Here is a 26,320-nt window from a genome sequence, read left to right on the forward strand (position 1 = left end):
CGTATTGCCACCCACCTCCCCCCTTGTCACTGCGTCACTCTGTGGTCTCCTGATGCTACTGCCACCTCCTCACTATGTCACCTTGCCACTTTGTGGTCTCCTGATGCTGCTGCCACCTCCCCTCTCTGTCACCAGGTCACTCTGTGGTCTCCTGATGCTGCTGTCACCTCCACACTGTCACCTTGCCACTCTGTGGCCTCCTCCTGATGCTGCTGCTGCCACCTCCACATTGTCATTGTGCCACTCTGTGGCCTCGTCCCGATGCTGCCGCCACCTCCAGACTCTGTCATTAGGCCACTCTTTGGTCTCCTCATGCTATTTACACCTCACTTCTATGTCATAGGTGAAAGATAAAAGATAAAATTTGGGCCGTGAACGCCTGAAACATCAAGGAGGACGTCTCAAGACGACCCTGCTATCATCTAAAAACAAACAAAGGACAAACAAACAAACAATAGCGTCACTCTCAGCAAAAATAGGTAATATTAGTGGCCCATGAACAAGCCTCAGGGTGAATAATTAACACCCAAGTGAATACCAATAAAACTGGTGTCTCCCTGGCTTGATTTTAATTCAACACGTTATTCAGTGTATATTTTACCTTCTTATGCTTATCTCTTCTCTTAAATACTGATAACACATAGCACAAATAGTACGCCAGTTTTATTGGTATTCACTTGGGTGTTAATTATTCACCCTGAGGCTTGTTCATGGGCCACTAATATTACCTATTTTTGCTGAGAGTGGCGCTATTATTTGTTTGTTTGTCCTTCTCTATTTTTTTCTATATAGTTATTATCATCTTTATTATCATCTTCTTTTTCCATCACTTCTGGCGCCTCTGGTTCATTTCTACCTTTTGTGTACCCTGTACCTAGGTCGTTTTTGGTAACCGCATCCTCCTTTTTTCTTTCCTTTATATACATATCCACTTCTATGTCATAGGGCCACTTTGTGGACTTCTCATGCTGTTCCCACCCTCCCCACTTCATGACGGCCAATATTTTGCCTTTCTTCCTGGCTGACATCATCATTTATTTGACCCTTCTTCTGATCTGTCAGAAGGAAGGAAAAATGAGATGCATAACGAATTCTGTCTGTGTAGCAGCTGTAAGGCCTGTATGGTCCCATCAGAATTGGCTTGTGATTTGGTAGCCAAAAGCAGGAGTGGGTACAAAACACAGAAGACATGCAAATATTCCGTTTACGTATCATCTCTGCTTTGGATCCACTTCTGTTTTTTTTTTGCATTAGCAATACTGATGGATTACTGACCAAATGCTGACTGAGTGAAGGCGGATGCTCAACAGACAGGATCCATTTTTTGGGGGTTAATGTTCTGACGGATCAGAGGAAGGGCAAAAAAATCAGTGATGTCAACACAAACTTACTGCTGACACCCTCTCCACTCTGTCGGGAGACTCTACTTGTATAAGCATTTAATAGAACAGGTTCTGTAGACATCTATGTGGAATCAGCTAAAGACGGTGTAAAAGGAGTGCGCTTCTTCTTGGCGCTAACATCGACCTGTAAGGCTAAGTTCATACTTGAGTTATTTGGTCAGTTGGCCTTGTGACTGCCCAAATAAGTGAAGTGTGCAGTGATTTTATAAGCGACACCTGTCATCTGCATGTATAAAGTATTATTTCACTACCACAGCAGACTCCCTAGGCATGTTACTGCAAGGCACACCACCATAAAGGCTCTCTGCAGCCAGAAAATAGCCGTTTTTTTAATGTAATTCGCAGCGAATAAGTTCGGATCGAACCAAATTTTTGGGAAAAATTCACTGAACCGGCCGAATCAAATTTTAAAAAAATTCACTCATCTTTAATCTCCACTAAACTTGACAGAGCAGTCTCCACCAAGTATTGTGCAGAGCAATCTCCACCAAACTTGGCTCAGCTCTGATACAACCACTATATGACCACTAATAAGTGGAAAATAAACTGAAAACCTTGCAGGTTTACATAGGGTCATCATACCCTGCATAAACTCCAAAAGTACCAGAGCAGACCGGAAACTATCTTGCTTCACTATCTCTCTTTCCAGTATGCACACACCATCTGTAGACCACAGAGTTTTAGAGCAGCCTTGCACCATAGCTCTGAAATATCTTTCAAGCAGAGATATTTTTATTTCCTATTTTGCTATGGGCTTTTAGTCTTAGTGAATCTAATGTTTTACTTCAATTAGGGATAATATGTTCCACTGCAACTGCATCGGTAAGATAATGTCAGTCTTTACATAATACTTTACAAATTTGGGCCAGCAAAGTAGCATTCTGGATATTTCTGTGCATCAAAATTAGAAGAATCAGAAATGCCAAGGGTAAAAATACTCAGTAAAAGTTGATATACCTGATTATGGAAACTGCATGCAGAAATACTGGAATTTTTCTTCAGACAGACAGAGCAAGGTCATAGCCGTACTTACCTGAATTGACATTTTTATGGCAAGTGACTTAATGATGCTATTTTCTTTATTACCCTGCCCAGATTTTCACATTTCTGTCGAAATCATGTCTCTTATCAGCTCATGGATCATTTACATAAATTTCACTGGAGCCTAGCACAGTTTTCTCATCTCCATTTATAGGCTGCATTTACCACCATCATGTATGCTAAAAAAAATAGCAACTGTAAAATCTTGTTTTAAAAAAAAAGCATTTTGAGAATATTTATTTAAATGAAGCCTTCAAACTCAAGTTTCCTTCATGTTTAGTTATTGAAAATACTCTATTTAGCTATGGGTGAATGCATTCCGGGATCAATAGCCTCTACTTCACCTAGGGACTGTCACGTTCGGGTGTGGGAGGGAAACACCACACTGAACATAGGAGGGAAAGGGGTGAGGGAATAAGGACTTAAAACTAGGCAAAGGAGATGGATACCTCCTAGTAAAACCCTAATGAAAGTCCTGACTAACTACCAGTATGAACAGACCTCAGAGGTAGGTGAGTTCATTCACAGGAATATCTAATGTCCTAACTCACCCTATAGGACCCTGGTACTAGTCTCTCTCAGCCTTAATAAAAATGACAGGGAAATGCAACACACAAAATAATCCAAACAAAATACAAAAGGGAAAGAAAACACTTAACTTCAAGTGGCTATGGCAGCATCAGAAACTCAGCCGAGATCCACACACCAGCTATCCACAACTCCAACTGAAGCTATAAACCGCATAGCATAATGGGAGAAACAACAATAAATAGAGAAGGTTAAATGGAATAAATGACCATAATAGCCACACCTTGGAAAAGAAGATGTGGCAAGCACTGGAAACAAAACAGACGTCATTTGATCCAAACAGAAAACATGTCAGATCAAACCACGTGTTGCCAGTCTCACCGATCTCCTTCCACCTGTCACGGGAACGTCCATGACAGGGACACTAGACTCTAGTGGAAAATCTATTCAAAAAGTATAACATGGCCCCTCTTTATGTTGTCTGGTTTTGCAACCCAGGAGAGAATGGCCTGATATCTAACTCTTTCCTTGACCCTTGAGCCAATTCTTCACAAATTTGTTCGATAACATTGTAAATGGGATCAACCAGAACTGGTCTTAAGACATGATCTGCCTCTGGTTCAGGAGTAGAAATTGAAATAGCACACCACAGAGCATTTCAGGCTAAAGGGTGTATTTCAAATATCAGCATTACATTATGGAATTGCATGCAATTCCCTAATATTTTTTAAAGTATCCACAATGTTGGTGGTTGTCTTTAATTCAATACAGCATAAGTATGCTGCATATTTTGATTTCAGTAAGTTCAATAATTGCAATTGCCTTATGAAAAGAAACATTAGTTCAGTGAGTTAAAATTGCATCGCAGTAGCGATTGCTCATCTACAAGCAGAGGAGATGATTGCTGCAAGTAAATGCAACTCTTATGTCCTCTGACAAGCAGGCAATTATTGCAAATATCTAACATAGAAGGACTGGCAATACTACTGCAAAAAATCCTCATGCCACCACTCCATGTGACAGATGGACAAGACTGTATATCGGTACATGGTGGCGCTCTTACTGTAGATCATCCACAATATAAAACAGCAAAGAAAAATCCGTGGCACTCACCATCTCATGCAATTATCCTTTATTGAAAGCTAGCACATAAGATATGGATAAAAAGGTGGCGGTGTGCTACATTGCACTTCGTCTGGCCTGATGAAGTGCAATGTAGCACGAAATGACCGTCACCTGCTTATCTATATCCTATGTTGTAGCTTTGAATAAAGAATAATTGAATGGGATGATGAGTGCCACATATTTTTATTTGCTGTGTTATACAATTATCGGGAATGAATGGTTCGTTCCCAATAATTGTTTGCTGAGTTGGCCCCTGTAAGAAGGCCTTGAAAAGTATCTTTCTGCGTGATCAATCAGGCATAATGCCTGGTAGGGTTGATCATGCTGAGTAAAATTATACCTCTTTTTTGTTTATACAGTGAATAGCTGCAGAGTTATATTACGGTACTTTTTATATTTATGCAAATTGACTATTTTGAGCACCAAAATTTGCATAAATATAAAAAGTAAGATATCTCTATAGCTATTCAACATATAAAAAAATATATAGGACAGATATAATTTTACTCAGCGTGATCAAACCTAGATAGCATGCCTGGTTTAAAGGGCATCTGACGCAGATTTGCGCATATGAAACTGGCTGACCTGTTTCATATGCGCTTGGCAGAGTGCAGGTGTAATGGTAACGCCCCCATTGCTCCTAGAGGCTCATTTGTATATATTAAAACGTCATTTCTCTTAGCATTTTGGGCACATATGAACATGGGACCAACACAGATGCCTTCAGCTGCCAAGTGCACATGTAATAGGTCTGCCAGTTTCATAGGTACAAATCTGCTAACGTGTGTATATATATATATATATATATATATATATATATATATCACATCCCTGTTCCCCTGAGTTTTCAAACTCCAGTGAAGCACAATACAATGTAACAGTTTACATTCATCTAGATTCATCATTTTGAACACTATAGGAGATTGAAGCATGCAATTTTTAGGGTCGGGTTTCTGTAAACAAGTGTCATTTAAGCTGCTCAATTTTTGACAAGTAAATGGAGACAGATATTCACCCAGGGATCAGTGATCTGTGTCAAAAGACTCCATTGCAGTATATAATGGAGTCTCAGCAAACTAGCTGACAGAAGAGAGATGTGCTCTACTTTTCCTAACTTACTTCATAATTCATTTGTAAACTGGCAGTCTGAGTTCATAGATTGCAGCTGTCACTTTTTTGTCTTTGTATAAACTTCACAATACTACATGAAATCGACTTCAACATAATCCCCTCTCCTAATTTTAAGGTATCTAATGGCTGTTAATCCATAGTTGCTCACATTCCATTTATTTAAATGTGACTGAGCTGCAATACCAGGCATCGCCTGTGGACAACAAAGCCTTCCTTTCATAATTTCAATACATTTTGTTAAAAGTACGACATGAAACCGAAACGCTTTAAACAGGGATATCTTTTAGACGTCCATTAAGTACAAACAAACAAGAAGTTCATCAAATTGGACTAACTGAACGACCAATTCAACATTTTCGTGGAAACAGAATGCAGATGTCTGAACTAATTTATTGACATCTAGGGGTTGTCCCCAACTAAAGTGCATCTCTCTCTAACTTGCTGCATTTTGAATAGTCGTTCTCAAACATATTTTGGTTTGGTTTGGTTTCTGGTCCACAATATCCATCATGAAATCATTCAGATTTTATAGATTGGTATACTCCATTCAGGACCCCCATCTATTGGCCGCAGCACAGAACAGTTATAAAGAGCATCTTTTAATTTAAAAGGATCTAGAACTAGTAGAGATGAGCAAATTTCCTGAAATTTGCTTTGAGTCCAATTGGGCCAAGAAATTTGATTCGGGTACAATCTATTCTACCCGAATTTAAATCGCTTCAAATATTGCTCTCTTCTCTATTGAAATCCCAAGAAATTCTGATTCTAAGAAATCTGGATTTTTAAAAAAAATTCTGGCTGAATTTAAATTCTAAAGAATCTCTATCTAGGACTTAAATGCATTACACAGACAGCAAATTGCTTACACTAAATACTGTGTAATAATTACTTTTATCCTGTAGGGGTGCTGCAGAGAAACTGAACATTTGCTGTGGGGTTCACCAGCAGATTACAGGTGATCATTGCAGAACGCTCTGTTAGCTTTTTGTTGGTGAACACAACAGAAAGAGATTCATCAAAGGCAACAACCCCTAAGAAAAATGCCCCATTTGCCCATGTTAAATTACTTTTAAATATTGCTGTCAAATTCTTTCAGGTTAGTTTCCTCTGCACTTCTTGATCCTTCAGTTTGGGGAAATTGCCTCCTGACTACAGACTAGTGTAAACCCGTGATAGTTACAAGTGAGAAGTATTAATGTTTGTCATTAAAACTTTACAAATTAAATTGATTGTATACAATAAACTACCTGGTTCATCAAGGACACATTCACACTTTTTTTTGTTTCTGCATTTTTTTTTCCTTGGGAAAGCTTTGGATATTTAAATGGCTTTGTTCACATTCTCATTTTTTATATACTCATTTTTCCTATGCTTGTTTTTTCAATACACAGCATGTTTCAGCATAACTGAAGTTCTTAGCATAAAGAAGTCAAAGTTGAATGTAAAAATGCATGTTTCATTTTTGCATAAAGTAGCTCACGTGTGCATATTTGTTCCAATTTTTATAATCTGTGTTTCAGAAACATTACCCAATATAACATAAAACAATACTTAATCTTTTCACAAAACATGGAACAACTATGGATGAAAAACAGAAATCTCAGAACACAATAAGGAACAAAATTAGATACAATACGAAAACAAAAATAAAACAAATTCTACACAACTAAAGAAACAATTCATATTGTTCATCCATATTTGAAACATGTTTTCATACATAAGTATGCTTTTTTCTTAGAGCGGTTGTCTGAGATAATTAAAAATCTGCTCAGGTACCCCCACCACTGTTTGCTTACAAACACTAATGGTGAACTGACTATATGACTATGAACTGAATCTAGCTGATCATAGTGATTGGTTGTAGCGATGATGTGCACAGTGATGTTCCTGGATTTGACACGTCACTGATGCAGTCAATCACTCCCTGTAGATGTCAGTGCTTGACTATAAAAATATGTTTAATATAAAATATTCATTATTTAAACATTAGTGGGCCATTTATTAAGAACAGACATGCCAGTCTTAATCCCTGTGCGCTGCAAGTGGATGTGCAGCGCTTGCTGTCGCTGGCCATATGACATACTTTAAACTACGCTACCTCCCTGTATCCAACTGTCATCTGTGGGAAGCATATGGGTTTTCGGCCTCTGAATGTAAACAAGGCTGATGGCAAACCAAGATCTTGGAAATAGTGAAGCATTTATTTTAATCCTTAAAGGTTATGTACACCTTTGGGGGCATTTTTTTACAAGTACATTGTACTCATTATGAGCTAAAAATCAGAGCTGAGATGCTCCACTAGCAGGATCAGAATTTTCTCTTTTCTATCAGGCAGGGAGCTGACGGACTCCTTATCTTTGTTCTGGCCTTATAAACACTTATTAAAGCTGAATCCTTACCTTACTGATAAGAATGTGACTTAAATAAGTGTTATGACCTCTTAGTACTTTACAGATAAGGGTTATTATATTACCAGCACAAAATTATAGTGAAAGTAGGATACACACAGCTAGAAAACAGTGAACCATTTGTGACCAATTGAAAAAATGTTTTTTTAGCCCCAAATTGGTAAAATGCAATCATAAAAAAAATCATCCCCAAAGGTGTACATAGCTTTAAAGTGTATAAAAAATGTATATAACTTCAAAATTTAATTATGAAACTTTAAATAAATCTGGACACTTTATTTTTAAAACTAAGGTTTGAGGGCAATGTTCTTCAACCTGTGGCCCTCCAACTGTTTCAAAACTACAACTCCCATCATGCCTTGGTAGCTTGAAGCTACCAGGGCATGATGAGAGGTGTAGTTTTGAAACAACTGGAGAGCCATATGGTTGGAGATCACTGGTTTATGGTATAGGCTCTGTAGTTTCTCCTCAGACCTCATAGAACACTAAACACTAAAACAAAATGAAGAGAAAATATCATAAAAAACATACAGAATTGCCTATAAACATAGAACTATCAGATACTTTGCTTTGTAACCTATTACAGAAAAACAACACAATATTGCTACTGTTAACCACACCATCCTTTATATCACAGTTGAGTGAATCCATTCTAAACAAATCAGATTCAGCCTGAATTTCGTAAATATTCAAGGTGCATCTGTATCTGAATATTTGGATTCAATTCAGTAATATGAGTCCTAGCAGACCCCAAAGAGTCGATTACACATTTCCAAGCCAAAAGGATCAACTGATTCGGCCAAATCGAACTTTACTCGAAATTTTTAGTAATTTACTCATCTCTACTTTATACCATTACTGAAGATATCTGGTTTGCATATAAGTTACATAAAATGACCAATCACATAAACAATAATTGACTTGTAAACTACTATTAAATCCTGGTAGATATACGGTAGGAGTGAAGCAAAATAGAGTTGAGCAGCTGGATGAGGCATCAATATTGAGATGGGCTCTGCCAATACGGTAGCTACACCAACTATGGGCTGTTTTGCTTTTTTAAATCTGTCATGAGCAGGGGCAGACTGGAAACTTAAAGTGGCCCTGGAAAAAATACAAAAAGTGGCCCCATTTTGTAGTTGGGTCCAAATTGATGAAAGGCAGGGCCAGCAAAACCATATTGTGGCACATTATACCACCCCAACAGAGCCAAATAGCACAGTCCATCACAAAATACTGCAAGCAGCACAAAATACATCACCCAAAACTTCCACTGGCCAGCCTTGAGGAGAATCCACCCCTGGTCATCAGCCATGTGCACCTAGATATTCCTATTAGAATTTCTGTGTTCTTGATACACATTGTGCATGCATTAGTTTCCTGGATATCCAGGACCTGAGCAAGTGAAGATTAAAATATTCAGTCATCTCACTACCAAGCATACATCTACACATGAACAGGTCCTGGATGTCCAGAAAACCAGTTTGATTTAAAAGGTTTTGCTGAGATTTATACCATATACTGGATATTAGTATAGGATTGGTGGTCAGCTGATCAGCTGTTTGAAAAGGCACTGGCGATCCTATAAGTACTACGTCCTTCTTGCATTTAACCAAGCAGAGTGTCCTACATTGTATAGCTGCTGTGCTTGGTGCTTCTCTTCAATGGTGCTGAGCTGCACCTAGGCCACGTGACCAATGAACGTGACGCCACATGGCCTAGGAGAAGCTGTGAGAATGCCGTCCTGCTACTGTGAGCGCTGCTGCTTGCTCAATCAGCTGATTGACGAGGGTCCCTGGTGTTGATTTCACTGATCAAATATTGATGACCTTCCAGAGGAGAGGTCATCTGTATATAAGTCTCAGAAAACCCCTTTAAGTAGGTTCATCAAATAGCTATAGCACAAAAAGTCCCTTCAGGGAACTACAGTTGGCAGTTGATACCTAGTTCTAAAAGTAGCCTGTGTGCCTACACTACTTTTTATCAGGATTTTATATAATGAAATTGTTCCTACCTGGAAAATATTATTGCTACTATTTACCAATACAGAGTGAGTTACTAGTTAGATATAACTCTCCCAACATAGATTTTATTTCTCCTGAAAATGTCTTCTATAATTAAAGTTCATGATTTGGAGTCATGGATTATGTAGCCAGCACAGTCTGGTTAATTGCCACTATCACAACAAGCATGTTGCTAAGGTGTTCAGATTCTAATTAGGCATATTTAGCCCCGTTCTCTTGAAGTGTAATACCACTTTTTGATTAATGATGTCCATTGAAGAAACACCACAGCAGTGTGGAAGCTGTTGGTGTAATTACCAATTAACGTTGCTGCAATGTGTATTGATTAGTCCAGCGCTTAGTTACTAAACATTCTAAGCCATTGCGCACTACCGGAGACGAACAGTCCTGCGGGTACTAGAACGGTTTTATCTACAAACAACACTGCTGCCTTCCATGCATTGCTTATGCCTTGTATTGACTTTATGCACCGCAGGATTAACATATTGGATTAGCATAAAATACCTGCTCTCCCATAGAGAAAACAGTCAGGGGTGATTTAACTAAAGCTTTTCGAAGCTTAATTCTCTAATCAGAGATTGTATACTAAGCAGGATTCAACAAGTAAAATGTTTGAACGAGAAAACTCACAAATCCATATCACTAATAATGGTTTTGCTTAGGTCCAGCTGGCAGAAATGGAGGCCTTTTCTTTAACCTCTGACAAGTCCTCTTCAGTATTGACTGATGATCTCAGTTCAGACGAACAAGGTGTCGCAAGTCAGTTAAAGGAGATGAAGGTAAAATCATATTTTGTATGTAAATGGAATTCTAAGCAGATGAGAATTTAATTATTTCCCTTATGCACCTAGACCCATCAGGATCATTGCTTGTGAAACCTAAATTGGATGCTTCACAGCAGATAGACTTTGTCAATGCATAGTTTTCAAAACCTTATATGTAACTTTATTTATATTCATGTTTTACTTTGTTCCATATCATTAACCATTTACATTTCCTTGATTAAACCATGGACAATCATGAATTAATGTTTTACATAGCTGGGTTTGACGAAAAAACTGATCTTATAAGGTTAAGACCTCATGCACATGACTTTAGTTTAATCAATGTCCGATCCACATTTTTTGAGGATCACATTCAGACCCATTCATTTCTATGAACCGCCAAAATTAAGGCCATGTGGACTTTCAGTAATTAATAGAACATATCCTATTCTTGCCTGTTTATAGGACAAGAATAGCCATGTCTACTGATGGGTGGTGTGAGAAAATTGTGGAATGCACAGTATTTTGCAGATCTACGGCTTTCAGACTGCAAAATTATACAGTTGTGTGCATGAGACCTTATGCAATACCCAGCTAGAAAAAGCTGGAATACAAGGATCATATCTCAGAGAATATGAACATGTCACATTTTAGATATACACTTAAAGGGACTGTATTAAAGATTTATTTTTAACTTCACTAGTCACATGTTAGTATGCAGAAAATAAAGTTTTTTTAAGATATCTTTTTGTTAAATGTTGTAGCTTTTCTATGTTGAAAATATTTTTTGTGGGGGGGTGGAAAGGGAGGCTGAATCAGAAACACACAACTCCTTCCTGCATTGTCTGTATTGAACTTAGTGTACATGCTTTGTGTCAGCAGCAGTGAATGGAAGTTAATAGTCAGAGACATGTCCATATAGTCCATACAGTTCCTAGAAAGTGATGGAGTGCAACACTTCGCCCAGAGACTGGAAAGTAACAGGAGAGATGCAGAGCTTTGTGTATAGTGTTAGTTATTTGCTTTATCTAGGTCTTAATACAATACAGTTTTCATATGTCATTGAATGTTCTACCCTCAAATAATAATGAAAAGACTGTTGTCCTAACCAGTCTACACAGCAAAGCCAAAAAGTGAGGTGGAGAAAAAAGGAAAGGTCAGTCTTGTTATTGTCAGTCTTATTGTGTGTGCTCTAGTGCCAGTATAAAATTTGGAATATTACAGGTTTTAGGGATATTCACATAAAAATATACAAAGAACACTAACATTGAAAAGTATATCTTAAATAATGTAGTAATTGTATATTCCCTTTTCGGCTGAATCATCTGATGCTCTTTCTATGATACTTACATTATTGTATCTGTATTTATACTGCCCAAGACCGGACATTTACATGGTTACACTATACAGATATGACAGCAATGTAGACTCTAATGATTTGTTGTTGAGGCATCATAGATGGCTAAACTTTTTCATCATTTTAACATCTATTTTCTAATATCAAATTTTTGAATATTGCTAGATAGTAACCATTTGATGCCTCGAAGACCAGATGATTTAAGGGGGCCTCTGATATCTCTCTAATTGGTAGAGCCATTACAAGGACAGAATCCAGGGTACATGCCCCAAACTTCTGGTCTGGTGCCCAAATTCCCAGTCAAGCTCCTGGTCAAGACAGGTCATTCCCTGTCTTGTAGACCGCAGGCTGGTTTGGGACTGCCGCTAACAGATACCAGAACTATGCAGAGGGCCTCGGGTGGCACAACAAAAATGCTTGATGCTTCCTGCACTGGGCCCCTAATATCACAAACCAGAAGAAGAGTTATTTGTTCTGCTCATCATAGGACTGCTGTTAGGTCAGTATATATATATATATATTTTTTTTTACTAAACAACGGGGAGCACTATTACCTGTAAGGGGACAAAGATGGGAACCTTTATTTTAAGTGGGGCACAAATTATTGTTTTGGGGTGTAGAGGAACATTGTTGCAATTTAGGATTCATGCAGGGGGCATACTGATTTTTATGGGACATTTTTACTTTCAGGGGACTATTATCACTTTTTAGGGGGCACAAAAGGGGCATTATTAGTTTCTATAGCAAGCAAAAGAGACATTTTTACTGTGTGAGGGCAAAAAAGGCATCACTCTTGTGTGAAAGAGCAAAGGGAGCACTAATATTATGTGGGCCAATAAGTAGAGCACTGTTACTGTTTGGGTGTTGAATTAGGGTATCATTAAAGTTTGGCGGCACTAACGAGATCAATCTTTCTGTGTGAGGACACTATTACTATATGGTGTACAAAATATTGGCACTTTTGTTGGGCACTATAGTTTAGGGGATAATAATAGTTATGACATTATATTTAAAGTACAGTATTTGGGGTCACCAGGCACTATAGCAACAACAGAAATAAGGGAAATGGGGAGGCAACAGTCACAAAAATGGACAAAATTGTTGGTACCCTTGCGTTAAAAAAAGAAAAACCCACAATGGTCACTAAAATAACTTGAAACTGATACAAGTAATAATAAAAAAATTAATGAAAATAATTTCTTTTGAATTGTGATTCAACAGAATAATTTAAAAAAACTAACTAATTAACCTGGCCTGGACAAAAATGAAGGTATGCCAAGAAAACAATAAAAATTATTTGACCATAGGGACATCTTAAACTAAGGTGTGTCCTGTAATTAGCATCAAGGATGTCTTCAAACTTATAATCAGTCAGTCTGCTTATTTAAATGGTGAAAAGTAGTCACTGTGCTGTTTGGTATTATGATGTGTACCACACTGAACATGGACCAAAGAAAGACAAGGAGTGAGTTGTCTCAGGAGATTAGAAAGAAAATTAAAGATAAACATGTTAAAGGTAAAGGCTATAAGACCATCTACAAACAGCTTGATGTTCCTCTTACTACAGTTGCACATATCGTTCAGAAGTTTAAGATCTATGGGACTGTAGCCAACCTCCCTGGATGTGGCCGCAAGAGGAAAATTTATGACAAATTGAAAAGAAGGATAATAATTGAATGGAAACCAAAGAGCCCAGAAAAACTTCCAAAGAGATTAGAGGTAAAATCCAAAGTCAAGGTACTTGAGTGTCAGATCACACCATCTGTCACTGTCTTGGCCAAAGTGGATTTAATGGAAGATGACCAAGGCGGAAACTACTTTTGAAAGCAAATCATACAAAAGCGAGAATGAAATTTGCCAAAATGCATATGGGCAAGCCACAAAGCTTCTGGGGAAATGTCCTTTTGAGACAAAACTGGAGCTTTTTGGCAAATCACATCAGCTCTATGTTCACAGATGCAAAAAAGAAGTATGCAAAGAAGAGAGCTTACTATGAAACATGGAGGAGGCTCAGTTATGTTTTGGGGCTGCTTTTCTGCAGTGAGTTTCTTGATTCTGTGCAGGGTACAATGAAATCTCAAGACTATAAAATCATTCTGGAACAAAATGTGGAACAATCTGTGAGAGGAGCTGAAACATAGTGTTGAGCGCAAATATTCAAAAAGCGAATTTTTATCTCGAATATCGCCATTTCGAGAATTTGTGAATATTTAGAATATAGTGCTATATATTCTTTTTTTAGAATATAAGTCTTTTTTTTTCCATCTGAAGTGAACACTGAACACTGTTCACTTCAGATGGAAAAAAATGACGAATATTCTAAAATACAAATAAGGTATATAGCACTATATTGAATATAGTGCTATATATTTGTTTTTTAGAATATTCATCATTTTTTTCCATCTGAAGTCATCATTCCACCCTGCTTAAGTTGCTTGTGGGCCAATGACTCATTGGCCCACAAGCAAGAAGCAGGGAGGAATCATGTGTTCAGATGGAAAAAATGACGAATATTCTAAAAATGAATATATAGCACTATATTTTATATTGCAATATATTTGTTTTTGACCCACACCTGTATTGATTGCGTAATATTTGCATATTACTCGATCATTACCTTGCCGATTTTCATAATGTAGAATATAACGAATATTCTAATTCACCAATATTCGACGAATTTTCTACAAAATATCACACATTCGAATATGACCCCTGCCGCTCTGGAGAAAGTACCCTTCAAACCTGAGACAGTTGAAGCAATTTGCTCACGAGGAGTGAACCAAAATACCCTTGGACAGGTGCAGAAGTCTCATTGAGAATTACAGAAATCACTTGATTGCAGTGATTGCCTCAAAAGGTTGTGTAACAGAATATTAAGTTAAGGGTACCATCATTTTTATTCAGGCCAGTTTTATTAGTTTGTTTTATAAATTATTCTGTTGTGTGCTTCAACTTGAACCACAATTCAAAAGCAATGTCTGACTTTCATTAGTTGATTTTCAGTAAATTTTTATTTAATAATACTCTTGTCAGTTTCAAGTTATTATAGTGGATTTTTCTTTCCTTAACGGAAGGGTACCAATAATTATGTCCATGTGTGCAGGTAGGAGAGTGATGGAAAAGCATGGGGTAAAAAAATGACTGGACACTAAAATCTGCAGACACTTCATAGCTAGGAGAAGTCTTTATGGCGGTCCGGGCCAAATAGAAAATATGAAAATGAATGACTTCACCTGTGAGTCATTGCACTACTATGATTTATAATGTCTGCATAGTGCGAGTGTGAAAGTGGTATCTGTCACTATATGGTCACCCTAAGGTCTTCGTATTGTGGATTTAATTCAGTAACAGTTTGGAGGTATTATACAGTCACTATGTAGTAGTAGTTTAATCACTGTATGGTGGTAATATATGGTATATGCCTTGTGGCTTGTGCCTCTCGTATTTTAGGGACCTAGCAATGACTCTGCTGAGGGGTTCTTATCTAATTTACATTTCTGCATCCATTTTTATTATTACAGAATAAGATAATGGGCTGCTTCTTCTGAAGGACATTGTTGACATGGGTATATTTGGTCTTTGCATGTTATTTTCTGTTACTGTGAGCCCACTTGAAGAGGAGTCTGAAGCATTCTCAAGATACTTTGCAATTTTTATATAATTATGGTTGACTAGTTTGTTTTTGATTGGCTTTGTATTAGTCATTTGTATATTTGGGGTACACTGATAACTGCAGTACTACAGTACACATCTGTCTCTGCATGGAAGACCACAACAATTTGTAAGGTTAGCACAGTTCACAGTTATGGCAAAGGTCAGCTGTACCTGAAGCTCATGAGTAATTCACATTTCCAGAAAAACAATCCAGCACGTTATTATAAAAAAAAAATTGGTAAAATTTATATTGTTTTCCTTTTTCCAGAGAAATATTAGATTAGGGTAAAAGTCTGTGTAGATTTAAAGCCTGTTTTTAGAAATGTTAAATCATTTATCTTGGGGGATTGTTATTGATAAAGCATTACCAGATCAATGCGTGTTTAAAATGTATTACAAGCGATGGTGGTAAATATGAACATACATTTGACTCAATCTGTAATTACATCATAATTAGAGGCCCGTTTTAGTGCTTAAATATACTTGTACTGATCAGTCAAGTTAATCCTGCCACACTTAAAATAATATCGCTAATCAGTAAACTGTGGAAATGTATTAGAATTTTAACATGAAGAAGCATTATCTCATAATTAAATTTGCATCAGTCATGTTCTTGAACACCCAGTGATCTGGGAATTAGCATTCAGCCCAATGGATTGGTCTTTGCTGTGATACAAACCCCTATCAGAGATCACAAAGTTTTCTTTTTTAAGTTTTCATTTCAGTCTCTACTGAAAATAGCAAGCTAGACTTTTCATTTAACACATTTTAGAAACACCAGGACGCACCTGCAAATGATCTAAACCAGGCATGCTCAACCAGCGGCCTTCCAGCTGTTGCAAAACTACAACTCCCAGCATGCTTGAACAGCCTACAGCTATCAGCCTACAGCAGGGCATTATGGGAGTTGTAGTTTTACAACAGCTGGAGGGCCGCAGGTTGAGCATGCCAATGCTGAGCACTTTATTCTTCTTGTGCTTATTTCCTAAATGGGTTTTTTACTTCAGAAAATCGCTACTTTTAGGAAACATCTCTTTACGATAGACAGATCAGAAAGTGACTCCCTGCTACAACTTCCAGGCATCTGTTGTTACATGCAGGAATCTTGTCAGTGAGAATAACCATGGGAGACACCAGAGCATGCATTCTGGTGCATGTGGCGCAGACAAAAGATTGGGGCCAGGAGAGAGCAGGAAACAGACGCCTGGCCCTCACCCAACAAGGGAAAGCAGGGGCTTACTAAGAGGAGGGATGCACCAAGGGGCTAGGACACACACTCAGTGTTTCGAACATCTCATTTGCATATTTGTTTTTTTTAAAGTGTTTATTTTGCTAGATGCAGCCATGTATTTAAAAAGCTAAAGTAACGTTTTAATTGTCCATGCAAGCCCTACATGCCACTCTGCCTAGTTTAATGAAATAAAACAAGCTGAGGGAGATTTAACAAAACTGGTGTAAAGGAAAACTGGCTTAGTTGCTTATAACCAATCAGATTCAATCTTTAATTTTTTAGAGCTCCTTTGGAAAATGTAAGGTGGAATCTGATTGGTTACATTTGGAGATGAGTGAAGTTTTCAAAAATTTGATGCGGACGCTTCACCGCCTGTTCCCCAAAAATTTGATTCGATACAAATTAATTGTGACAAAGCACGTTAAAAACCAACTACTTCCCAGCTGCAGGAAGTGTGTATATCAGTATACATCACTGTGCATTGTATAAAGACGTGCGTCTTATAGGCCGGTGCGTCTTATAGGGCGAAAAATACAGTATGTATAAAAGAACGTGAAAACCCCAAAATCAGTAGTATCATGTTGCAATTTCACCCCAGAATCAAGGATTAATCAAGGATTACTTATGTATAAAAGAACGTGAACATCTCAAAATCAGTAGTATCAGTCCGCAATTTCACCCCAATTACAGATTCAAGAATTAACTGATTTAATTATGTATAAAAGAACGTGAAAAAAAACCAAATCAGTAGTATCAGGCTGCAATTTCACCCCAGAATTAAGGATTAATCAAGTATTACTTATAAATAAAAGAACGTGAACACCCCAAAATCAGTAGTATCAGTCCGCAATTTCACCCCAATTACAGAATCAAGGATTAATGGAATTACTTATTTATAAAAGAACTTGAAAACCCCAAAATCAGTAGTAACAGATTGCTATTTCATACCCATTACAGAATCAAGGATTAATGGAATTAATTATGTATAAAAAAAATGTGAACAACCTTAAATCAGTAGTATTAGAAAGTTTTTAACCCCAATTATTGCAGCAAGGTGTAATATAATAGCTTCTCTTTTAGCCAAGTGTTCCACTGTTCAATTGGTTCCTGTACTCTCCCTATAGTGTGAATAAAGTCTCCCTATTATATCCTGACACGAGTGATGACAAACCTTTTAGAGACCGAGTGCCCAAACTGCAGCCCAAAACCCACCTATTTATTGCAAAGTACCAACACGGCAATGTACCCTGAATACTACAGTCCAATATAGTATGTCTTACATACACTTTATCCGTGCCGTTGATGGAGCGCGCTGCACTGATGAATGGCAGGAAAAGTCTAAAGCATATTGGTACACCTTAGACTTTTTCCAGGGCGCGGGTGCTCACAGATAGGCACCCATGCCATAGGTTCGCCACCATTGCCCTATATGCTTTTATCATTTATCATTTCATGGCCTAGAATTTTCCAGTTATTAAGACACCGCACTACAGTACCTTCCCATCATGATATATGGGGATTTCTAGGGTTGAATACCTGCATTAAAGGGAATGTGTCACCCATAATTTTTTTTTCCTGCCATTTGAAACCAGATAGTGACTAAAGTTTTTATCTTCTGATAGTAGACCTTTTTTTATTCTATTTCCTGAACATGATTGAGGCGATGGAGGCGTCCATCTTGCCTAAGCTATTGTTAACAGCATTTACAGATCTGATTTACAACAGCCACTATGAGCCATAGACATAATAGACAGGAGGGGACTCACTGAATTCTATGTCACAGTTTTCTAGACATGTTCTGTGACCTGTGTGGAGGCCAGTAAGGAGTAGATAAGCTGTGACCATTATTTACTGTGAATGGTGAATCCTGGCATATTTTGGATGACACATTCCGTTGCTGTAATTGTCTGCAATTAAAGGTAGTGGTGTACATGTCTATTCGGACACTATATTACAGGTAATGGTATTCATGCCTATTTAAACAATATTTTATTTTCTTAAACATAAAAAAAAATGTTTTAGACAAACAATATGTATCCACTACAGCTGTTAGACCCCAACATGAAAATGGTGACAGATTCCCTTTAACAACAAAAATACTCTTAACCCAGTTAGTCAGATTGTTTAAAAAAATTTAAACCAACAAACCAGACCAAAGATAGAAGCATCTTCATTGCTTGTGTGGAGTGCTATCATGACAAACTCTGTTCCTTACAAAAATACTTCCTGCCTGATTTTGCATAGCTAATAAACTTTGGTACCTTCTATATGCTGCATTGCCAGTTATCCCACCATCTGTGCTTTATTACTATGGATGTATTACAGTTAACATATAAATTCTTAACTCAAATTTTTTAACTAATCATGATATTCTGAAACAAAAGCCATTAAGACAATTTAAGGAGTCGGCTCAACACAACTAGTTTAGTTAACACGTCTAGTTAAGCATGTGTATTACATTTTTGGGGAAAAATCTGGTTAGATCCAGATTTATTTGCGGCGAATTGCATTAAAAAATGGCTATTTCCTGGCTGCAGAGAGCCTTTATAATGGTGTAGAACACTGTGCCTTGCAGTAACACGCATAGGGAGTCTGCTTTGTTAATGAAATAATACTGTGAATCAGTATGACATGCAGATGACAGGCGTCACAATTTGAATCACTGCACACTTCGCTTATTTGGGCAGTCACGGGGCCAAAACTGACCAAATAACTCAATCACGAACTCAGCCTTACAGGTCGATGTTAGCGCCAAGAAGAAGCGCTCTCCTTTTACACCGTCGTCAGCTGATTCCACATAGATGTCTACAGAACCTGTTCTGTTACATGCTTATACAAGTAGATCCCCCTGACAGAATGGAAAGGGTGTCAGCAGTAAGTTTGTGTTGACGTCACTGATTAATTTGCCTTTCCTCTGATCCGTCAGAACAATAACCCACAACAAAAAGGATCCTGTCTGTGGAGCAAACGAGGTGGAGAGGGGAAGGACAGACAGTTCCCTTCAGCTGAGATGGTGGAGCGGTTGCTGCAGCAGGCTGGACCACCACATCGGAGCCACTGTTCTCCCAGGCCCCTTTTTTGGTGACGCTGTAAAATTTTGACGTACGGCAGTGGTGCCAACATTGGCACCCTGGCCACGCTTCACCTTCTTCCCACAGATTCTACATTTTGCAATGTTCACTTCCTCCAGCGGCTTAACAAAAAACTGACACACTGCCGAGTAGGTGATTTTACCCCCAACACTACGCACTGACTGACTGCTACCACAACTGCCTCCGTGAACCCGTGCACCGCTACTTCCCGGGCAGGTATGCTCCTGCAAAGCGGGTGGTCTACCCCGGGCACATTTGGCTACCAACCTCTTACTGCTGCCACCTTGCTGACTCCCAGTCACGTTAGTGACTTGCTGGCTCTGCTGCTCCCTCACAGGCAAGCTGCCACCCTCTTCTCCCGTTGATGAAGCCCCTTCGTCAGAGGGGGTGAAGACGTGATGCTGTAGGTTTGCTACGTTGCTCCTCCCTCTGACCATTCTATCCCGCCGCACTATGCAAGACATGAGCATCTCTATCTGAACCGCAGGACGCCCCCACCTCTCGGCCCTTTGCTTTCTGCTGGACCGGACTCTTGGCGGATCCCCTGCATTTGTCCTCCTTGTCTGGCGGTGTCTGCTTTCTGCCTCACTTGCAGACGGGTCGGTTGCCCTCCTTCTGATGTTTCGGTCTCCACTGCATCCAGCCGTCCCCCTCCTTGGATCTTCGGTGTCGGCTGGGACCTGTTTACAGGTTTGAAGTATCGAATATATGTTGCTTCGTGTCCTCCTCTGCCTCCATGTTTGACCCCTCCTTCCCCATACCCTGTGTAATCATTTTCTCGATCTCCCTGCTTCATCTATTCATTTATAAGGAATATGGGACAGAGGGTTAAAAATTTTAACTTTATAAAGTTTTGCTTAAAACACGATTTAATAATACACATTCTCCGGAACAAAAGTCTTGGCAAATAGATTGTGAATTTCCCTCGATGATTGGGACAATATATTGGCAAATTTAAGTTTAGTTTCTTAAAATTTTAATCAAGTTTTGGTTCAATTTAATATTTAAAATTTAATTTAACAGATTGAAGAATGGGGACAATTTGATCTGATAATTGGCGGCAGTCCTTGTAATGGTTTATCTGTGGTTAACCTGCACCGGAAAGGCCTTTAACCCCTTAAGGACATAGGACGTACCGGTACGCCCTATTTCCCGAGTCCTTAAGGACCAAGGACGTACCGGTACGTCCTAACTTTTAAATCGGGATTCCGGCGCCCGAGGGGTTAAACGGAACGGGATTTCGGCTGAAATCCTTCAGCCGGCATCCTGTGACAACGCCAGGGGGGGTGATGTGACCCCCCCGTGTCGGCGATCGCAGCAAACCGCAGGTCAATTCAGACCTGCGGTTTGCTGCGCTTTTTGCAGTTTCTGATGCCCGCGGTCCCTGACCGCGGGGATCAGAAACTTTAGAGTGGCTAAAATCTATATTTTTTACCCCCCCCTGCACCCCTGCATGATTTGATGCCGGCGGGTGGTGCGGGGGGGGGTGTCGCATGCGGTGGGGGCGTTGCGGGAGGCGGGCGGTGCGGCAGGCGGGATCGCGATCCCCCGCCCGCCTCCCATGAATGATCGTTGGCTTCTAGTGGTTATACCAGGGTGCCAGCACATTGCTGGCACCCTGGTATAAACGGCTGACATCTGTGCAGATGTCAGCCGTTTAACCCTTTCCATACCGCGGTCCGTACGGACCGCTGTATGGAAAAAGTTAACTGTCATCGGTCAGGGAGCTCACTCCCTCTCCATCGGGGGGCTGCTGTGCCTTTGCAGCCCCCCGATGGAGAGGGAGAGAGCCCCCAGAGAGCCCCCCTCAGCCCCGTGCTTACCCTTCCCCGTCTGCGAAGTTCTGAGCAGACGGGGAGGGTTCCCATGGCAACAGGACGCCTGCTCAGGCGTCCTGCTGTCCATGGTGCTGAACAGATCTATGCTGAAAGCATAGATCTGTTCAGTGTAAGTAAAATACAGTACAGAACAATATATATTGTACTGTACTGTATTATACAGACATCAGACCCACTGGATCTTCAAGAACCAAGCGGGTCTGGGTCAAAAAAATGTAAAAAAAAAGTAAAAAAATATAAGATAAAAAAAAACACATTTATCACTGAATAAAAATTAAAAAAAATAAAATAAACTACACATATTAGGTATCGCCGCGTCCGTAACGACCTGATCTATAAAATGGTCATGTTACTTTCCCCGCATGGTGAACGCCATAAAAATAAAAAAATAAAAACTATGAGAAAATTGAAATTTTGCCCACCTTACTTCCCAAAAAAGATAATAAAAGTGATCAAAAAAGTCGCATGTACACCAAAATAGTACCAATCAAACCATCATCTCATCCCGCAAAAAATGAGACCCTACTCAAGATAATCGCCCAAAAGCTGAAAAAACTATGGCTCTTAGACTATGGAAACACTAAAACATGATTTTTTTTTGTTTCAAAAATGAAATCATTGTGTAAAACTTACATAAATAAAAAAAAAGTATACATATTAGGTATCGCCGCGTCCGTATCGACCGGCTCTATAAAAATATCACATGACCTAACCCCTCAGATGACCACCGTAAAAAAATAAAAATAAAAACAGTGTAAAAAAAGCCATTTTTTGCCATTTTACGTCACAAAAAGTGTAATAGCAAGCGATCAAAAAGTCATATGCACCCCAAAATAGTGCCAATCAAACCGTCATCTCATCCCGCAAAAAATGAGACCCTATTAAAGATAATCGCCCAAAAACTGAAAAAACTATGGCTCTTAGACTATGGAGACACTAAAACATTTTTTTGGTTTTAAAAATGAAGTTATTGTATAAAACTTACATAAATAAAAAAAAATGTATACATATTAGGTATCGCCGCGTCCGTGACAACCTGCTCTATAAAATTACCCCATGATCTAACCTGTCAGATGAATGTTGTAAATAACAAAAAAAAAAAACGTGCCAAAAAAGCTATTTCTTGTTACCTTGCTGCACAAAAAGTGTAATATAGAGCAACCAAAAATCATATGTACCCTAAACTAGTACCAACAAAACTGCCACCCTATCCTGTAGTTTCTAAAATGGAGTCACTTTTTTGGAGTTTCCACTCTAGGGGTGCATCAGGGGGGCTTCAAATGGGACATGGTGTCAAAAAAACCAGTCCAGCAAAATCTGCCTTCCAAAAACCATATGGCATTCCTTTCCTTCTGCGCCCTGCCGTGTGCCTGTACAGCTGTTTACGACCACATATGGGGTGTTTCTGTAAACTACAGAATCAGGGCCATAAATAATGAGTTTTGTTTGGCTGTTAACCCTTGCTTTGTAACTGGAAAAAAAATATTAAAATGGAAAATCTGCCAAAAATTTGAAATTTTGAAATTGTGTCTCTATTTTCCATTAAATCTTGTGCAACACCTAAAGGGTTAACAACGTTTGTAAAATCAGTTTTGAATACCTTGAAGGGTGTAGTTTCTTAGATGGGGTCACTTTTATGGAGTTTCTACTCTAGGGGTGCATCAGGGGGGCTTCAAATGGGACATGGTGTCAAAAAAACAGTCCAGCAAAATCAGCCTTCCAAAAACCAAACGGCGCACCTTTCACTCTACGCCCTACTGTGTGCCCGTACAGTAGTTTACGGCCACATATGGGGTGTTTCTGTAAACAGCAGAGTCAGGGCAATAAAGATACAGTCTTGTTTGGCTGTTAACCCTTGCTTTGTTAGTGGAAAAAATGGGTTAAAATTGAAAATTAGGCAAAAAAATGAAATTCTCAAATTTCATCCCCATTTGCCAATAACTCTTGTGCAACACCTAAAGGGTTAACGACGTATGTAAAATCAGTTTTGAATACCTTGAGGGGTGTAGTTTCTTAGATGGGGTCACTTTTAGGGAGTTTCTCCTCTAGGGGTGCATTAGGGGGCTTCAAATGGGACATGGTGTCAAAAAACCAGTCCATAAAAATCAGCCTTCCAAAAACCATACGGCGCACCTTTCACTCTACGCCCCGCTGTGTGCCCGTACAGTAGTTTACGGCCACATATTGGGTGTTTCTGTAAACGGCAGAGTCAGGGCAATAAAGATACAATCTTGTTTGGCTGTTAACCCTTGCTTTGTTAGTGGAAAAAATGGGTTAAAATGAAAAATTAGACAAAAAAATTAAATTCTCAAATTTCCTCCCCATTTGCCAATAACTATTGTGCAACACCTAAAGGGTTAATAATGTATGCAAAATCAGTTTTGAATACCTTGAGGGGTGTAGTTTCTTAGATGGGGTCATTTTTGGGTGGTTTCTATTATGTAAGCCTCGCAAATCGACTTCAGACCTGAACTGGTCCCTAAAAATTTAGTTTTTGTAAATTTCTGAAAAATTTCAAGATTTGCTTCTAAACTTCTAAGCCTTATAACATCCCCAAAAAATAAAATATCATTCCCAAAACAATTCACACATGAAGTAGACATATGGGGAATGTAAAGTCATCACAATTTTTTGGGGTATTACTATGTATTACAGAAGTAGAGAAACTGAAACTTTGAAATTTGCAAATTTTTCAAAATTTTTGGTAAATTAAGTATTTTTTTTGTGCAAAAAAAATTATTTTTTTGACTTCATTTTACCAGTGTCATGAAGTACAATATGTGACGAAAAAACAATCTCAGAATGGCCTGGATAAGTCAAAGCGTTTTAAAGTTATTAGCACTTAAAGTGACACTGGTCAGATTTCCAAAAAATGGCCTGGTCCTTAAGGTGAAAATGAGCCCGGTCCTTAAGGGGTTAAGGGGCAGTGGACAACAGTTTTTTGACTTTCCACGATTACTCAATAAAGGAGAGAATCGGCTAGTCTTCTGGTTATTCGAGAACGTGGTTGCGATGGAGAAAGCATTAAAAAATATATATATATTTCTCTCCACCTGTCAAGATTGAGGAAAGTGCAGTATTGGCTGCTCATCAAGCCAGATACTTCTGGGGGAACCTTCCTGGCATGAACAGGCATCTAGTAACTACAGACAATGAGAAGACAAAGCTTCAAGATTGCTTAGAGCCTGGAAGAGTCACGAAGTTCATCAATATTTAAACCATAACTACCTGGTCTCTTCGTCAGGGAAAAAATCACAAGTTCCCAGTCATCATGGATGGGAAGGAGGACATCCTGCAGTGCATGGAGATGGATAGGGTCATCAGATTTCACTATACGGTTGTCTCAGAAATGAACCGCTGCTCCCGACAGACACTCCTGGGAAGGTCATGGAGTGTCCCAGTCAACCAGCATCTATTCCCCCCGCTTAAGGACTATTTTAAAAGTGTTTAGAAGCCACACGGGGCCCCCACGCTGCAGATTTATCATGGAGACACCGGATTTTATAATATTACATTATTATATAAAGAAAAGAAAATGAAGCCCCTTTGTCACCTGGCTTCCAAGAGCGATCAGCTACATCATCATCATCGAGTGCTGTCTGCATGTCACTGGTTTCCTTCTCCATTGTCTCTGGGTCAGGAGCCTGACCGATCGCAACACCAGCTCCCACGCCACTCTCCTCATCACTACTTGCCCACCTAGTGGAGGAAGCAGTGGATGTCTCCTCCACATTTTGGCTGGCCAGTAGCTGTTGACTGTCTTCTAGTAGCTTGTCCTCACTGTATAGTGGAGCTGAGCCCACAGCATACAATACTTCTATGGCTCTGGGAACAGAAAAGGACAGAGGCAAGTTGAGGACAGGTGAGGGTATTAGGCCTGCTCCCGGGCCATGCCAACTAAGGGTTGTGTCTGATGAACCCACTGACTCTTGGCTGGGGGTGTCTGATGTCACTTGCGACAAAGTCAAAGATCGAGTTAACCACTCAAGAACCGCTGGGTTGCTGGTCACGACCGCTAGCTGATACTGGGAGCTCGGGCCTCTCGAAGTGACCCCTGCTGCCACGGCCTCTTGCTCTGCTGCGACCCGTGCCTGCCCCAGAAACATTTACGCCTCTGCCACACCCCTGTGCATGGACTGGCACTTCTCTGTCTGACATACTGTTAGATCAAATAAAAATAAAATAAAAAGGAAATTGAAACACCCCAAAAAAGTCTGTAATTTTCTCACTTCATCACACAACGGCTAATAAGCCCAATTTTCTCCCACTAATACACGCCACAAAAGGCTTTAGAACAGATAACTGCACATCTGAGGGGCAAATATATTTTTTCTTTTTAGTAACATAGTAACATAGTATATAAGGCCGAAAAAATACATCTGTCCGTTCAGTTCGACCTGTTATCCTGCAAGTTGATGTAGAGAAAGGCAAAAAAAATCCTTCCTGACTCCAATCAGGCAATCAAAATAACTCCCTGGATCAACGACCCATCTCTAGTAGCTATAGCCTGTAATATTCTTACACTCCAGAAATACATCCAGGCCCCTCCTGAACTCTTTTATTGTACTCACCATCACCACCTCCTCAGGCAGAGTTCCATAGTCTCACTGCTCTTACTGTAAAGAATCCTCTTCTATGTTTGTGTACAAACCTTCTTTCCTCCAGACGCAGAGGATGTCCCCTTGTCACAGTCACAGTCCTGGGGATAAATAGATAATGGGAGA

At 39.3% G+C, this 26,320-nt stretch overlaps 1 protein-coding gene across 1 annotated transcript in view; it reads left to right on the forward strand.

Moving 5' to 3' along the window:
• Nucleotides 1–26,320, forward strand: part of CACNA1I (calcium voltage-gated channel subunit alpha1 I) — a 589,793-nt gene that overhangs the window by 524,731 nt on the left and 38,742 nt on the right. The window contains exon 32 of the mRNA XM_040407395.1: nucleotides 10,323–10,439. Within this exon, the coding sequence (XP_040263329.1) occupies nucleotides 10,323–10,439 (117 nt within the window). The remainder of the gene's footprint in view (nucleotides 1–10,322; nucleotides 10,440–26,320) is intronic.

Source organism: Bufo bufo, chromosome 9, assembly GCF_905171765.1.
Source record: "Bufo bufo chromosome 9, aBufBuf1.1, whole genome shotgun sequence".
NCBI classification, from domain to species: domain Eukaryota; kingdom Metazoa; phylum Chordata; class Amphibia; order Anura; family Bufonidae; genus Bufo; species Bufo bufo.